Source organism: Myzus persicae, unplaced genomic scaffold (genome assembly GCF_001856785.1).
Source record: "Myzus persicae strain clone G006 unplaced genomic scaffold, MPER_G0061.0, whole genome shotgun sequence".
Classification (NCBI taxonomy): Eukaryota; Metazoa; Arthropoda; class Insecta; order Hemiptera; family Aphididae; genus Myzus; species Myzus persicae.
Window position 1 is genome coordinate 198,907 of NW_019102110.1, and position 18,412 is coordinate 217,318.

Consider the following 18,412-nt stretch of genomic DNA (forward strand, 5'->3'; position numbering starts at 1 on the left):
AATTAATTTATACTATTTAAAAAATAATAAATTTAGATGAATAAAAGAAAAATTATTTATTCAATATTATACTGTTAAACTAACTAGTAAATTTTAGATGTACTTGCAGGTATGTACAAGTATAAATAATAAGTCAAGTACCTACTAAGTATAAATATGAAAACAAAATATTAATGATTAAATCAGAATTGTTTTTCATTTGGAACTAAAAAATGAACTCGTTCATTTGCCAAAGGAACGCCAAAGGAAAGAATTCTTATTTTTCGAAGGAACAAGGAACTTAACGAATTCCTTTTTATAAGGAATTTGCCAAACACTGAAATACATATAGGCAAGTGGTGGTTGCTACATGCTTAGGCTAAATCAATATTGCAGTCATCGCGTACAATATAGTTTTCGGATATACAATACAGTATATCAGAGGTTCCCAACCTTTTTATATCAGCGTACACATTTTGAAAAATTTTCACTGACCACTTGAATTCATAACCATTTTTTTTTACTTATATCGACAAATAAAATGTCATTATTCTACAATACACGTAAAAAGATTTTTACAAATTTATTTTATTCATCAAAAGTTACACTTACCTGATGCATCAAAATTAATTTATTAATTATTTATTATTAATTTTTACCAGGTGCATTTGATGCACAAAAAGTAACATGACGTTAAATACTTACAGTTATTTTATGAATTATAATGAATATGAATGAATAACTGAATAGTTTAATGAGACGTTTGATGTTGTGTCAAGCCAATCAGTACATCGATATCGGGTATTTATTGTACTGTAGTACACGGGAATAATATTCATCTTTGGGAATTTTTACATTTTTTTATTTAGGTATTTTTTATTTTTTAAATGCTTTTTTTCTTATATTAAAAAATGTCTTTGCTTACCACTTACGAGCTTTCTGTGTGCCACTATAGTGACACGTGTACCACGGGTTGGGAATCGCTGCAGTATATGATATACCTAAGTGTACCACTATGTATAGGACAGAATGACAAACCGTCTTGTTAAGAATAGGTACTTTTCAAATGTATTCAGAATACGCATTTTTAATACTTTTTATTATTTGTATTTGAAATGAATACCTGTTCAAAAACGTCTTTAATTTGATAAAAAAAAAAAAAAACAATACTTATTTTGTAAATAAGTCAATAATTTTTTACAGTTATTTATTTTTTGTCGATGCGTTACAATTAATAACGGGAAGCAAATGGACTGCCGTTATATCAGCGGTTTCCAAACTTTTACGACCACGGCACCCTTAAAAAATTGTGTGTGTTTCCCTAATGTCTAATCCAACTCAACTACAATTTTTCTAAATAAAAAAAGGAAAATCAATTCTCTAAACTCTCAAGTCTAAATAATATTTTAATGATACTGTTAATCTTTTCATTATTAAACTTAGTTTAAAAAAAAAATTTCAATCAAAAAAATTTTAAATAACAAACATTAAATAAACATAATTTTCTCAATAGTCTCATACATCTGGCGTAACCATTGACATAGTCCCACGGAACCTTAAGGTTCCGCGGAACACACTTTGGGAAACGCTGCGTTATATAATAAAACAGTACTATATCTATGGATTTATAATGGATATCGGAGGTCGTTTAAATGAAAAATAAACTACATATCATTATGGCGAATACCTATACCATTTTCATATATGCATATCTATATCTTTGGAAAGTTTTAACATAGGTACCTATTTTTTGGGCGATTACAAAACTCAGCAATTGTGTAGGGACTTAACTACTTAAAGATACTTTTAAAAAAATTGACTACACGACTAGAGATCTGCAAAATGATTAATCATGGTTAAAATTTGTCGAGTTGAATACTTATGAAGTGCAAGACTCCTATTTTGTCAATGTATTCATAATAATGTTTAAAAAAAAAATTGAAAATAATCGATACAAATGATACAAACTATTTCCTTTGATAGTTTAATTCAAGTACACCGCTACAATTTTCTGTGGTAACTTGACCAGTTTTATCATAAACACGTTTAGTAAATTGTAATATATATTTATGACAACTGAATACAAATTATTTTGTCATATTATAGTTTACATTTTATTCAATTTTTTTGACAGTTCAGTTATAACTTTTAAGTATAGATTTTGAATATAGAAATGCTTATTATATTTGAATTGTAGTTGAAAAAAATTACATTTAAAACATTTTGATTTTAATCTGTATAGGTATTGTTATTTGTACAATGTGTAAGTATTTTTTATATCATTTTTTTTCAAAGGGATTAAAAAACGTTCATGATATTATTTTTTAAAAATGAGGTTTTATTTTTTATCGTTTAATAATGTTATTTGACTTATTTTTGTTTTTGAAAACGTTTTTTTTAATCACATTTTAATAATATATTAAATATTTAGTCCTTTGTAATTTGTTGCTCTTCTACTGATACACTATGCAACTAAAATGTCTGTTAACACTACAATTGTACAATCTCATCTATTCATAGGAATATAGGATGTTATAGTATAGCTATATTATATTATTAAATTTTGTCTATATTTCTATTGCATAATATTATGCACTATTTTTTATTTCTACTTTTTAAAAATTGTAATTATGTAGTATGTTATTATAAAACTAATCTTTTTAAAACCTTTAAAAACAATATGATACCTTTTTTATGTTGATATTTTTAACAAAAGTTAAATGTTTGAAATCTCGAGATACCTATGTATTATTTGAATGTTAATAAATTTAGTAAGTGTTATATTTGAAAATAAATCAATCAGTGAACTGTTTATTAGTTTTTTTTATGCAGAATTTTAAAGTAATCACTTTCTTGATAAAATCTGTCCATAATTATGTAATTCAGCTTTTGGCACTTAATATTTTAGTACACATTTTATTATGTTTATTATGTTAGTTTTTAATAAATATATAAAATATTGAATATTATATTTATGTTTTGTATAGTTTTTTAAAATACTATAATATTATATTAATAATAGGCTTGAAAATTTAAATCTTAGGTAATCTAAACCGATCACTATTTCTTATCTCCATACGTTCTACTGGTTTCCGAGTGTATTTACCTATACTCATGATATTGATTCTTTATTATTGTACTTTAAAAAGTATTTTAACTTAACATAACTTACTTTTACACGCATTAATCATCAACATACACTCATTTTAGGCAGATCTATGTCTAAAAAAGAATAATTCAAATGTACTGAGTTTTTCATACAATTTTTTTTTCACCAACAATAACACTTAAATAATTTGTGTCTATTATTTGTAAGTGTTTAAATGGAGGCAGGAGTAGAACTAATCATACTTTTATGTTCGTCATATAATATATTGAGTGACGTGAGTAACGAGAGCTCGGGGCAAAGGCAACGCCAATTATTTTAAATTTGAAAGTCATGAGTAATGAAAAAATCGTCGCATTCGAAAAATAGTTCCATTATGTCTAACTAAGATAAACTGATAAAGTTAGGGTTTACTAAGTTTAAGTGCTCATATAATCAAATTTAAAAGTAAATCTTGAGACTTTCAAATATAATTTTAAAAATAGTATAATAATAATTTCAAGTCATTGAAATTAAATTGCATTTTCTTAAAACAGCCGAAACAAAATTAATTCACCGAAAACGATTTTATCGTGTTTGAAGTTTTACTGTTTTTCATATTACACATTTTTAAATATTTTTCTGAATTGTGATCGAATAACATATTTTTTTCTGAACTTGATTTGAATTGGAGATTGGTGATTGATTTAGTACCGAACATTAAAATTATTATTTATAGGCACCTATATATATATAAGTAAATTGAATCATACTGCAGAGTTCCTATGTTGTGAACAAAATAAGAAGTGAATACTGAATATTTGTGAATTCATATTTTCAATGATTATGTTAGTTTTTGAAATTATTTTTAAAAATTATAGTTTATAGATAAAAAATAAAAATAATAAAAACTCTATAAACAGATTAAATTGAGTTTACAATGAAACGTGAATTTTTTTTGTGTCGGTCTTTACGGTGTGAGTATGGTTTCTGGTTGGAAATTGGATTTTGGGTTTACTCCTTTTTTAAGTGGGGGGAGGGAGAGATAAAAGTAAAATCCTCCAAAATTGTTCTGCTGAGTAAGTATATCTCGTCAGTCGTCATTGAGTAGGTGTAGGTCACCTTCTTAGGTACCTAACCTACGAAAAACGATTGCGAGCGGAGCACAAATATCTGCACCAATACATTTTATTATGCCTATACCATTTTATATTTAATTATTTTTTACGTTTTACTAATTTTCGCTAAAAACAAATCGCATATACTTTATTCATTATTGTAAATATTATAATACAATTTAATTTAGGTAATATTATTTACTGTTATCTTATATAAATCAATACCGACGATCCATAGAACAGTGTATAGGTTTTAAATATTTTCGTTGTATAACAAGGTAAAAATTAATCTTTTTTAAATATTTTTAAAATGTCATTGTGTATAGTAAATATAATATAACATACACAGTAACGAAAAGTTTTAAGTCAATATAAATAATATTTTTTAAATTACAACAATATGACTAAAATCGTCATGTTGCGTATCCAATTTCTACATTTCTGTTATTGTAACTTGAAATATCTATAAAAAACAATTGGTCATTTTTGTATTTTTAAGATTATTTTTGGGTTTCCATCAGAAAACTTAAGGAGTACAGTACTTGTGTCAGATATTTAATCATTCCTTAGTTATTTAAATTAAAAATTGTATTCATATTCGACTGCAAAATTATTTCCATGTTTTCAGATAGTAAAAAATGTTTAGGGTATAGCTATTTCTCTTCAAACCAATTTCAAAAACATTTGAAATTCTTAAGCTTTTTGGAAAATTAAAAAAATTGTTAATTTCAATAATAAAAATACATTATAATGATTGATTATTAATATACAATTAAAAATTGTATGACTTAATATTTAACATTTAAAAGTTATAACTTAGTTTGTTTTTAATATTTTGATGTATAATTCTAAGTTAAAACATTTTATACGTGAGACATTAATACAGATTTATTATAACCGCAATTAACTTTTACTCAGTACGGGGACTAGAGCTAAATGCTTTGTAATGTAGCGACTATTATATTGTAAAATTTAATTAATTATGTAAAGAGTAGGTAAAGTACTCAAATAGTAAGAACTACAAATAATTTTTAAAATTTTATAATTATATTTTATTTTTTGTGTCTTAATATGCTACACTAAATATAAAATTATAATAGAAAATGCTTTCACTTTACAGTTAACACCTTAAATTAGTTAAATTATTTAGTGAACAATAGACTCGATATCAAATTCAATTTTGAAAATGTTAAAAATGTATGAGTGTAGGTAGGTAATTGAATGTTTTTAATGAGAGATTTTAATTTTTAATACATACTATTTTATTTTATTATTTGTTTTTAAGTTCCTTTTAACAAAATGTATAGTACCTATCTATATGAGTAGGTAATACAATTGTACATAGATGATGTTTATGATGTTGTCATAATACCTAAAAGGGGATGAGGTGACCGAGTGGTCTGACGCGTCCGCTGCGACGCAGCCGGTCGCGGTTCGATCCTCGGCTACCGGGCGGCATTTTTCTCCGGACAAGTCGCGGTGACCGGAGAACAAGTGCTGCCATCCCCCACCCCCGGGGCATGGCAGAAACCTACGGGTGCCCCATTCGAAATTCTGCCAAAAACAAACACACACGTGTTCCCCCCTACCGTCCCAAAAAATATACAATACAAACCTACAATACAAATTCTACTACAGCTAATGGCCTCAGTTGCCGAAGCTTAAGATCAATAAAAAAAAAAAAAAAATACCTAAAAATTATGATATAAGGCTTGATATTTCATCTGGAACATGATTTAGTTTGTGAATAAACAATGACAGTTTTAAAATTGTATTAAGTTTATTCGTTGTATAAGCAAAGTACAATTTAAAACTCGTAAGAACATCTTTTTACATATTGTACTTAACTAGATACAACGGATATCCGATATCTATTAATTTATGTATTATTACATATTATATCTTAAATTTAAAATTATATGTTGTTATCAAACATCAAACACAGATAGTTTTTTATATACCAGTGTTTTAAATCTATCTTATTAAATTAATTAATTCTTTAATATAAATGTTATTAATAATATAATAAAAAAATATTGTATAATAATATAGTTTGTCATTTAAATTATCTATAAAACCTTGGGTTAGGACTATAGTCCAAGTGGATAATACCGAGATTCAATATTAAATATTAAGCACGGTATTTCCATTTGAGAGATGGCCATTTTATCAAATTATAATTTATAAATATATAATTTTCACTTTTGGATGATACAAGTATGTGTTAATATGTATCTAGGTATAAGTACTACCACGCTTCTATGAACATTATAATATATTTTTATACTTTAATAATTTCGACAAAAATAATTATTTTTCTAAATTACCACCATATTATTAATAATTATTTTGGGATACTTTATTTTAATAACAGACTATATTTTTTTTCATGCCTTGCCTCTTCTAACCGTTTTGACGGTTTTACATTAATTCAAGCTTACAAAAATGAAACTGTGAAATTTTCATATAAGGTCCCTATGTTTATGTGGTTCAGTTAGTATATTTTATTGAAGTTTACTCACCTGCCGAAGAGGCCAAAAGGGACTATATTTGTTAAATCGGTCAAAAAGTTAATAAATATAGTGGCACAAAAAATAGATTGGTTTTGGCTGATAAGAGTGACTCACAATTATCTATTGTACCTATCTATTACATTACCAATAATGTGGGTCCTATATATATGGCCATATATTCGAGATTAGTTTATTGATCAGAAAAGCATTTATATGGTCTCATTAATATATTTAAATCACTGATATCTTCATTTTTTTTAAAAACATTTTATGTTTTAATAGTAGCGGTAAATAAATCTGTCTTACAGTTTTTGGTTTATTATTTATTTTGGATACTTCTTGTTATTTAATTTTTTGGTAGAGCAGTGAAACACTATACTTCAGTGGATTTAGTATATTTTTGATAAGATATCCATACAAATTGGCCGCTCATAAATTTGGAACCTTTTCAAATGTATCTATGGGTACCTACTATTAATATGTTAAGGGGATTGCAAATGAACAGTTTTTAATGAGTTAAATATGTTATGTTATTTTCTTATGACATGAATGTTGGTCTTGTAAATGTGTACGTATAGTATGTGATCATCCATGTGTGTAAATGACAAATGTAGTCTAAAATAAATAGGGGATCACTTCAGCACGCGCGTTAACTGTACAAATTACCACCTACCACTTCGGCGTCGAGTGAGATATGCTCATTAGTCATTTGTACATGTACACTTAATCAATCCTACCTATAAACCTGATAAAGCCATACGATTTCTGAAAGCTGATTCGAATTCGTTAATATGTCTAATTGAGATGGATCAGACAAATGTTAAGGTTTTTAATTTCAATTTAGAATAATCAACGTTTTAAATATTCAAAAAAAATTTAAAAATAACGGTATGGCCGGTTTTAAATAGACATATAATACTAAATTCAAATCAATTTTTCCAAAATGTAATAATCACATTACTAGTTCCATCGGTGTGATTGACAAAAAATTAAAATATTTTAGTTAAAATAACTAACCGTTTGAAGGCAATATTTGTATGACTTCAATACCGATGCCATGTTATTACTATCTACTTATTATATTATGTTTGTACTATTATGATATTACAATTTAATATTTGAGTAATCTTGAGGACTTGACTAGTCAGCTAACAAAAAACAACATATTATCAAGGTATTTATTATTATTTAACAAAAAACATTTATTGAATGATACATATAATGTATTTCATGCCGTTTTAATATTATTTTTGATGAAATCTAATATTTTTTTGGCAATCGAGTTTTGAGCCTCAGCTTCTGTTTTTCCATCACCTATGAACATTATGACATTTTTAGTTGTTACTGGTATATTAATTATTCCATAAGCTTTTGCTCCATTAATATTATCAGAACACCGTACGTATGTGGCACAAAAGTTTTCTTGTTTTGCAAGTTTTGTCAAAAATTCAAACGGACGTATATCAATTTCGAGGAAATCCAAGGAATAGCATCTCTTTAGTATTTGCACGCATTCTTTATTAGACGATGATAATTGGTTACACCATAATTTAAATTGGTGAATTGATTCATAAGGATCGAAATCTCTCATATTTCTCGTGTTCGACTTCTTAGCTTTATCACGTGTGAAATTGGTATGAAGTGTAGAGGTTTTCTGTTGATCCGAATTAATTTGGTCATACACAAATTTAGCGGCTTGATTTTTTGCAATTTGCTTAGAATTACCAATACCTCTGGATTTGTGGGGCCCTGCGGTACATATCACGGAATAAAATAACTTATTGATTTCTTTAGAATGTTCTTGATGGAATTCATATTTTGGCAGTTCCCAACCATTAGCTGAACACTTTTCTTGGAGTGTACCAACATAATTGGTAGACATTGTGATTTCGTTTCTTCCGTGGTAGATATGGTCTAAAGCTATGTTTACAGCGTCGTTTTTGGAGTCATTTGTCGACAAACCTTGACCGAAATCTATTGGTTTCTCCTTTCTGGCATCCGACGCTGAAGTCCAATTGATCATAGTATCATACGAATTAATTTGATTATACGTCAAACGAGCGGAATGATTTTTTGCAATTTGCTTGGATATTCCTACTCCCGTGCTTTTGTAGGGCCCAGTGGAACATATAACTGAGTGCATATACCTCTTGTTTTTAATGTCATTATCTTGATGGTATTCATATTTTGGTATATCCAAACCATGCGCTTGACAATACTCTTGCAGTTTACCAATGTAGTTGTTAGATTTCACATTAAATTTACTCTCGTGCCTTAATGAATTCATTGAACTCAGTGAATAGTCATCATCTTGTAAAGGGTTAGATGAAATCTTATCCAACATTTTGGTCGCCGCGTCTTCTATTGCTTCATCTACTGACGAACCGCAACCGCAGGTTTCCATATCTCCGCATATGGCATTATACGTATAGACCATGCATGGCATGAGTCCCGCTGTAGAGAGCAAATTGTATTGTAAACATTTACCACTCGTGGCTACTATTTCGTCAAGTCGTTTGACCGCCGATAAGTATTTGCGGCTGAATTGAGATCCACCACAATTGTCCATTATATTGGTGTTCTGCAGTGGTTCCTGGATTACTTTTTTCGTATGGTTTTGGTGAGTGGGTTTCGTGCCGTACTTCGATGATAAACTTTTGTAAACGGTACAGTTTTTTCCGATGGGTGGAGGATTCAGTAACCGGCGATTAAGAAACTTACTGGCGTGTGGTGGATCGGAGTCTAGGTTCCAGAACAACGAACTGCAACCCCAAATGGAATTCTTACCGTAGTCGCTTACCGCAGCGTCTTCGTACTGGCTGCAGTTAGCACGGCTAACCATTGGCGATGCTGGCACAAATTTTTCCAGCTGGGACTAACGATAATAAATATAAAGTTTCAGATTAATTATTGTCAAAAGATAAACTGTAGTTGAAATTTTATGTAACGAAATACACCATAGTTCGTTTTGCAAAACGATAGGTACGAATTCGAGTAATGTTACCGTAGAAACGGGAGTAATGAGTTTATTAATTATTAACGCACTAATATAAAACTGCTGAAAATGTATACACTCGTCCTAGTGTCTATATGATTTTCATATATTAAACTACAGACCGCTGTTAGCAAATATTTGATTATACCTACTTAAGTTTATATATAGTAGTGCAGTGGGAATTATATTTAAACAAGATAATAAAAAGCATGGAGTCCAGGCAGATGATTCAGCGAAAGAGCCAGTGATGTTTAGAGGAAGAGGTTCATAGAGCGTGGGCTTTGAGTTGAATTTTTTTTTTAAATATTTGTATTTTATTTGAAATAATTATTGATACTGTGGTAAGAAATTGGCCCCGTAAAGACTGTCGAGCAGAAAAAACCGACGCTTGCACGTGACTACGCGAGTGTGCCACAACAGATTCTTGTTTTATGATTGATAAGTCGATTATTTGTATCAAATACGTTCAAAACAATTTAAACCAATTTCTGAGAAGAACAAAAATTGGCTGTCCACAAGTCATAATACAGCATCAACATGCGTCATGCGCAGAGTTATTAAATCAGCGAATTACTTGTTTTCATAATTGATTATTATCAAATAATCGAGACGTCTACTATCTAAATACAAAACTACTACAAAAACGATTTTTACACACGACATTTTCTAATGCATTTTTGTAATTTTTTTATTGTCATTGCCTATAATAGCGATAACTTTCCTGACACAATAATTAAAATGTATTCCACAATATTCTAGATAAATAGTATTGGTGTGAAAATGTATACCCACATGTTGAAAATGTCTTAAAAGGTATCCACCAACTATTTGTTTCCTCTCTCCGACTCACTCACGACATAGCAATTTTTCGTTCAGTAGAGCTAACTCTGTGATTTTTCTTTGAGTAATATAGTGAACTGACCTACTCAAAGTTAAGAACATTATCTATAAGTTTATTTGGCGGAATATATTCACGATGTTTTAATTTTATGCAAGTTATGGGTAATTATGTAATTTATTATAATTTTAAAATAATAAAATACGCATGTATAATATCACTTCAATATTAAAATATAACTTACAAAGTTTGTACTACAACCAAAAATAATTTTCTTAACTTCAAATTTAATTGGTCAAGTCAATTCATTCTAACAGTGTTTACTTAAATGCGGCGAGTGCGATTTTTATTGTGACCATGCCCCGTCGCGGTACGATGCGTTCGGTGCGACGAAATACTAACTGTTTTATTTTTCAACGTATTTGTTGGATTCATGTAGGAATGATGAAAATAACATCACACATTTGGTTCTACTGGACGGACATTTTGCAATGGTATGCTTGGGATAGAGCGAGAGAAAACGAATAGTGCGAACATCCTCTTAAGGAATTAAGGATATATCTCGCTGCTGTCCTATTCCAAAATGTTTAGCCGAGAGACAGAAGAGTATAAAGAAATATAAATAATAAGTGAAAATTGATCATCGCATTTAAAAACAGATTTATTTTAGTTGCAGTAGGTAATAGAAAAAAGTTTATAAATTAATACCTATACTTAAAAATTTATCGAAAATTAATCTTCAATACAATTCAGACGTTATTTCCGTTATTCAGACGAATAGTCTCATAAACAAAATATTACATGACAAATTAAGAATAGTAAAAAAGTATAACTATTATAGCTTAAGTACACGAAATAAATAAATAATAAATTAATAAGAACGCAGCGATGGTTGTTATTGCTTTTGTCCCGAGTAAGCCATTTGGTGAGCAGCGCCTTCGAGTTGCAGGCTCCGGCCGTAATGATGCGACGGTGATTCGGTTTCGTGACCACCACCTCCCTGTTGGGGCTGCATAAGTTTCTTGAGTACCATAATGCCGGAGAGGACCAATGCGATTTTGCTAATCAACAGTGCCTTGACTGCGATTAAAGCGATGATTTTTAATGCCATCGGTCCCATTACAGCGGCAGCCGTCATACCGGCCATCATCATGGCTTGTTGCATACCCTTGTCCTTCTTCTTACGACCTATGCGACAAAAATTACAATCATTATTATTATTTATTATGTAGTACGGAAAACAAATGTTATGGTATTAGATAGAGTGATGGTCCCATTGTAATTTCCCGTTTTCCCGCGAGTTCAACGTATATTATATGTGACTTTCATGTACCTACTTGCCTAATATTATGTACGTTTTTTTTTACACGATTTATGACTGATTGCAGACATGTGTGGGACAAGAAAATTACCCTAAGATCTATAAAAGTTGAAATCAAAAATGCGTATCGGATCTCATGATCGTTCGATCAATTGAAATACATAGACTCAGTCAAAGAACCGCATGTTGCAGTGAAAAGTGTTGGTCGCAAATACTATAAAATATAATATGAATTATCCCACTATTTTCAAAAAATGTTTTATTAATATTTCCGTAGGTGGCGATCGACTGTTGGGGTCCTAATATGTACATTTTATATTTTTTTATGAATAATAAACACCTAGTAGGCACATTATAATTATTATAGATACATTATAATTTCAAAGTAATTAATATTAAATACTTCATGGTACTTGATTAAAGCAACATCGCTAATTGTTACGGAAGAACAAAACATTTTTAGTTATTTACATGTAATATTAAAAATCGGCAAACAAAATAATTATTCACGTCCATAAGTTGTAATAATTTTTTTAAAAAACATTTTATTCGGAAAAGACAATTTTTATTTTTAATTTGGTTTACCAGAGCTAATGATAAAACATTTTTTAACAACATAGTATGTATCCCACGTATTGTTTATTGCCAAAAAAAGTAATAATTTTGTATTGAAAATACATAGTTCAATAAATATTTAATTTGTCAAAAATTTTGTATTGCTACTGTTAAACCAACATGTAAAATAATAGAACCACATTTAATATTTTTTAAAACACAGATAAAATGTGTTATTTTTAAATATTTGAGCCAGAGAATAAGTTAGTTGGTATGGCTACATCGTATAGACACTTATGAATCACAAGTAGTACTGCACTTTATCCAGTTAATTTCAATCTGTTCAGCTCCGTTTGGTTTGAATAGAGTGCAGAAATCAATGTCTATGACTGTAGGTAATGCCAGGGATTCAGGGATTTACTTTTGTAGTATCTTATGAGACCTTTCAAAAGGATCAGAAAAAATCACGTGATTATTGCGCCACTACGGAACTTCGATCACCGTGCTGTTTGATGCATGTCCTGCAAGATCGAAGGCGTACCCATCCGAGATAATGATAAATTATATTTTAATATTTATTTATGCGAACAGGAGCATTAGAAAGTGTAATGAAAGTATCCGATCGCGATCGTGCACGGTCTAAATATAGTTCGTCACAACCACGGGGCAGTTTTCGACAGCTGATAGGTACACAGACAACACGGTACTTAGGTATATTATATAAGGTTAAGTCGCGGTCCGTCGATCCGGTAACTTGCGCGTCCATTTATCATTATGGGCGAACGCGTCGAAACGTATGGAGGTAGATACCGACAAGCGTTAATTCTGACGAAAAGGCATGGGCGTTTAGACTGCAATGTAAACATATAATCACAAGAATGACAGACAAACTGGTGAGAAAATCGCACCACTGTTTACCCCAAGCACGTGCCATACGAGTTTAATAACGTGCGCCTGTGCAAACAGTGGGCACTAATTTACGACAGTAATATGTGTCTGTAATAACAATTATTATAGTACCAACGTCAAGTTTTAAATACAACTTACTAGAACTTGCACGACAACATGTGAAGACACAGCAATTGCGCCCTCACGACAAAAAAAAAAAATTCTGAAATTCTTATCGATCACAGTGTGTGATACTAAAATATAGATATAGTGGTGTGTAAATGTATAAATGACTGAATATAGATTTCTAGACGGAACCGTAAAATGCAACAAATCGAAATTCAAGTATTTTTTACTATTTGGCGAACGAAGGTCGATACTATTCGAATTCGGTCTGTTTTAGTGCTCTAGTTGGGCTTGGTCGAAATGTATGTTTCTACGAATGCCTTTCCTAATTCGATAGACACAAATCGGAGAGTAGTTAACATATAATTCACACCCCATCTGTCCCCATTAATTTTCACTCGCTTGAAGGGGATCACTTTCACTATCACCGTGCAGTCTTGTAAAAGATACTTTTTAAAAGTATTAAAGTACAGATACAATTACTTATTTTGAAATGTATTTAAAATACGTACTTGAATACTCGGCAAAAAAAAAATTTGATTATAAATACAAATACTTTGAAATACTTTCGAACTCTACGAATTTTTCTATTTATCTTATTTTATAAATCAACTGCGATTTTCATGTTTTATGTTAATTTTGTAGAGCATTTTACACTATCATTTGGTAGAGCATTAAAATACTCATTTGTTGTTTTTTTTGTCAAAGTATTTGAATTTTTCGTTGAGTTTAATTGAAAGTAAAAATATATACTATTTTATTAAATTATATTCTCAATTTTTATTTTTATTTTCGTGATTAAAATTAAAGTAGACAATATTATACCAATTATACCTGCCTATATACAAAAAAAGAATAAGTATCTCAAAATTATTATTTGGTTTTAAATACAGACAAGTACCTGCATTGATAAAGTATTTGAATTACCTATTTGAATGTAAAAATAGTATTTGAATATGTTTACTCAAATACTTTACAAAACTGCTCATGCACTGTGATAAACATTATCAAACCATATAGACATGACCTTTTAAAATAATTGTTTTTTATAATAAATGAAAAGAGGTTTTCCAAAAGTTTAATTACACTTTTTGATTTCGCCTTTAATTTTTTCGGGTAAACGTGTAAGTGCATACATTTTTGGTGACCTTCAAAAACTGTCTCGGTCCAGAGAGAACCTCCAAAATTATTAATTGTTGGTCCCTATAATAGTGGAAACCTGACTCAAATGTCTTTAATATTTTTTGGGCTATGATTTGGATATTAATTAATATAGTAATCGCGTTCTCTCACCTTCTTGGTCTACACCGTCCAGCACAATGGTCCTGGTGGACATGAGCCTGTCCATGCGGCTGGCAAGCATGTCGTCCAGCATGGCGTTCTTGCTGTCAGCGTCCGGGGCGGAGTCCAGGGCGGCGCGGTCGGCCCGGTCAGCCTGCGGGTCGACGGCCAGCGACTTTCCAGCCCTGGCGGCCAGCGTCACGCCGTCTGTGAGGGTCAAGGCGGGCTTGCCTAGAGCCCGGTCAAGGGCCGTCAACGCTTTGGATTTGAGGCAAACGGTGACCGAACCGACGTCGCCGAAACAGTCTTCCAGGACCGACCATAGGACAGCGCCAAACCCGTCCTCTTGCCGTTGTTGTGTTTGTTGTGGTTGCACGGAGGCGGTGGAACCGAAAACGGCCAGAGAGACGCAAACGAAAGAAATCGCGATGGGAGAAAACATCGTTTTTTTGTTTGTTTTTTTTTTTTTTTGAAAATTAAATAAGGTAAGTATAATAAAAATGAAAACGAAAACGTTACCGTCTTTCGTCGGACGAAAACTGTGATTGACGAATTTCCTCGTGTACCGCGGTCTTGGTACCTATTCTACAATTTTGGTGTGCTAACGGTGCGAATCTGGAGGACTCGTCAGTGGTCGGCGTGAATGTGATGGTTGCTAATTGGACACCTGGAGCTTATATACACACTTGTTGGTCGTCTGGTCAGAGCACCGTGAAAGTAATGGACGAGTTTCATACGATTCGTATGTGCTGTCCCTGTGCGCTCGGCCGCTGGAAAACTGAGAGCGTATAACCGTGACCGGTTGATGGGTTTTTTGGTTTTCATGAGCGCGCCACGGATGTAAACATGTGATTCTGATGAGGATTAAATTCCATATGTTTTTGTAAGTAGGTGTGTACTGAGTGTGGCACTCAACAGCTGGATAATATCGTGTTTTGCTCGTTGACCGTATACACCTACGATTAAAAAGAATTATTCATTTGCAGTTTCCCCCTTTTCTTATAACAGTTATAATAAATGATAATTTATAACCCATCAAAATACCTCATGATGGGTGACTGAAAATGTACAACTGTTATTATACTTAGCGCAACAATTTTCCAACATTTTTTAAACATACAAATTAATCAAACATTGCTTTTTGATTTAAATGTCTAAACCAAATGATTTAAATTACATACAAAAAAAGGTGTTTAGAACAGAAAAACATAATTTATGTACATATAACTTATGAGTCCAAAAACTAATATTTTTTTTTTTTTGTAGCAAAAAAAAAATGTATAAAATTTGTAATAATAATTTTACCAATCCAAATTACTAACATTATACTTCTGCAGGTAATATCTTTGCTTGATATTTTATTTAAAACACAGACTTATACAACAGAATTATAAAATGCAATGTTGATCCATCTTTATTGATGCACAACAACATTTTAAATAATTATTTTTACAGTCCTCTATTTAGTGTTTGATGTGACTGATATGAGTTCCTATATTATGTTCAGCACTTCGTGTTTTAGTATATGTACCGGACCTTGAATAAAGTAAAGTGTATCACATGAGGCATTTAGTTTTTATACACCCAAAGTTCAGTCAGATATAATCCATAGAGACATGTATGAGTAAAAATAGATATTTCATAAACATGTTTTCCTATTGTTTTCCTCTATTCATTCGTATATTATGTAGGTATATTACGTTAAGACCTAACCTAAACAAAAAACAAAAAATTGAATTATAAAATGTATATAATTACATTATACAACAACTATTGATGATATAAATAATATATATTATATATTAGAGTGGTCCTTATTTTTTCAATGTGATTTTTTTGATACAGTACCCCCTTAATTTGTTAAGTTATATGAGTAAGTCATTTGTGTAAAATTTAGATGACCTCACTCAACCCCTTCTGGTGCCGCATTAGTGTTGAAATTTGGAAAAAGAGGGTAGTTTTTTGTTTTTTTTTATTTAATTCAGAAGGTATTGTATTTATCGAAAACATGTAAAGAACTAAATTATAGATTTTAGCCTTGTCTATAAAAAAGCATGTTACGTAAATTCTCGTAAGTCTATTTATTTTTAAGAAAACTTATTAATTTACAAAATATTATGTATATTTAACGAAATTTCATATTTTTGGTTTTTCAAATATATAAAACATACAGTTGGATATATGACAAAATATGTTGAATTACAGTAATACAGAATTAAATAATATAAAAAAACAATAAATATATATAACAATTAGATGAAACAATAAGTAAGCCCATAAAAAAATTATAATATACCAACTTTCAAAATGTATAGCATTTAGTGGCTTAGTGCTAAAATACGCAATGACATAAATCACTGTGACGCTGACAGGTGTTTGTGTCATGGACCATGGTAACTATAAATTATAATATTATCGTGTGCTACACAATATTTTTCGCATACGATATTATGTCTTAATTTTTTTTTATCTATATGTTTAAAAGACTAAGGTTTAAATCATCAAAGTTTCTCCTAGTTATAGTTTAGAGTTTAGACATATTTCTAACTACATTTTAAATATAACTCTCAAAATATGTGTTATTCTTTTCTGGTATTCTTTTTCTGATGATTCTTTTCGGGCGATGATTTCATGTTTTATTTCTAACTTATTTATAATCGATACAAAATTGATGTGGTTAGTATAATACCTATTAATATTGTATCAAAATTACTGTAAAATACTAAAACTCCATTCTTGATGTTGGGGTTTTTAGAAAAATCTCAAAATGATTGGATTTTAAATTTTAAATCATTGGGTAGTTTTTTTTTTATAAGATACCAGCGGTGACATATGCCACTGTACAACAAGCTATCTTACGGAGTAGACTTAATTAGTAGGAACGGTTAGTTTTATAATTTACATATTGTATAATATTAATAATTTTTTTTTCAAATTCGGTATTCAAATTAAATAATTTATCACTGTTTTGTTGTGTTTCATAAATAAAAATTTATCCAGCGCTCTAACTACCACTGATTGGTGAGCGATGTGAGACGAGTAGGCGCATAGCTGTGATAGGAATCATTGACCTGACAGCTGCACTTAGTTCGTCCTACTTTTTTTTTCATAAAAACAGAATAAAATGCAAAATGATGTGTCGACAATGAACATTAATAATATATTATTGTTAACTAATGACCAATGTTGTTAATGCTCTAATTAAATACAAAAAAAAAAAATAGAAGATTACACTTTAAATACCATTGCCAAAAAAATGATTTTAACAATTATTATGTTTTTAATTATTTACAAATTTATATAATTATACATGTACTTAGAATTTTCACTAAATTAATAGACATAACCGTTTAAAAAGAAACGTATACTTACCAAAAATATTATATTTTCTCAAAAACGTGTCGAATAATTACTATTTTCTTCTTACATAGAAATCGTCTACTCAATCTACATTTTAATGTTTTACTACTTAAATTATATTAACTACTGAAAGCAAAAAAACTATTCGAATTGTATAAATAGTAGACCAGGCCAAAATATGAATAAACTAGGTGCTTGTCTTGTATTTTTAACAATTTTCTTTGTATTTTTCAGAACTACTACATGCTTGTAGATTTTTCTAGAGGATTCACAGTAACCGTTTAATATTTGAAAATGTTTCCATTTTAGAAATTCTGTAGAGTGGGTAATTGTATGACGTATACTCTATCACT

General features: G+C 30.0%; 2 protein-coding genes across 2 annotated transcripts; both read right to left on the reverse strand.

The window, feature by feature from the left end:
• Positions 1-7,947: 7,947 nt before the first annotated feature.
• Positions 7,948-9,537, reverse strand: LOC111031296 (the record flags this gene model as incomplete). Its single annotated transcript, XM_022311176.1, has 1 exon — positions 7,948-9,537. A coding segment is annotated over exon 1 (1,590 nt), but the record flags the coding sequence as incomplete, so codon positions are not given.
• Positions 9,538-11,171: 1,634 nt separating this feature from the next.
• LOC111031299 lies at positions 11,172-15,508 on the reverse strand. Its single transcript, XM_022311179.1, has 2 exons — positions 14,712-15,508; positions 11,172-11,716 (listed from the first exon to the last, which is right to left on the reverse strand). The coding sequence occupies exons 1-2, from the start codon at positions 15,139-15,141 to the stop codon at positions 11,424-11,426; spliced, it is 723 nt and encodes a 240-aa protein (XP_022166871.1). The 5' UTR covers positions 15,142-15,508; the 3' UTR covers positions 11,172-11,423.
• Positions 15,509-18,412: the final 2,904 nt, after the last annotated feature.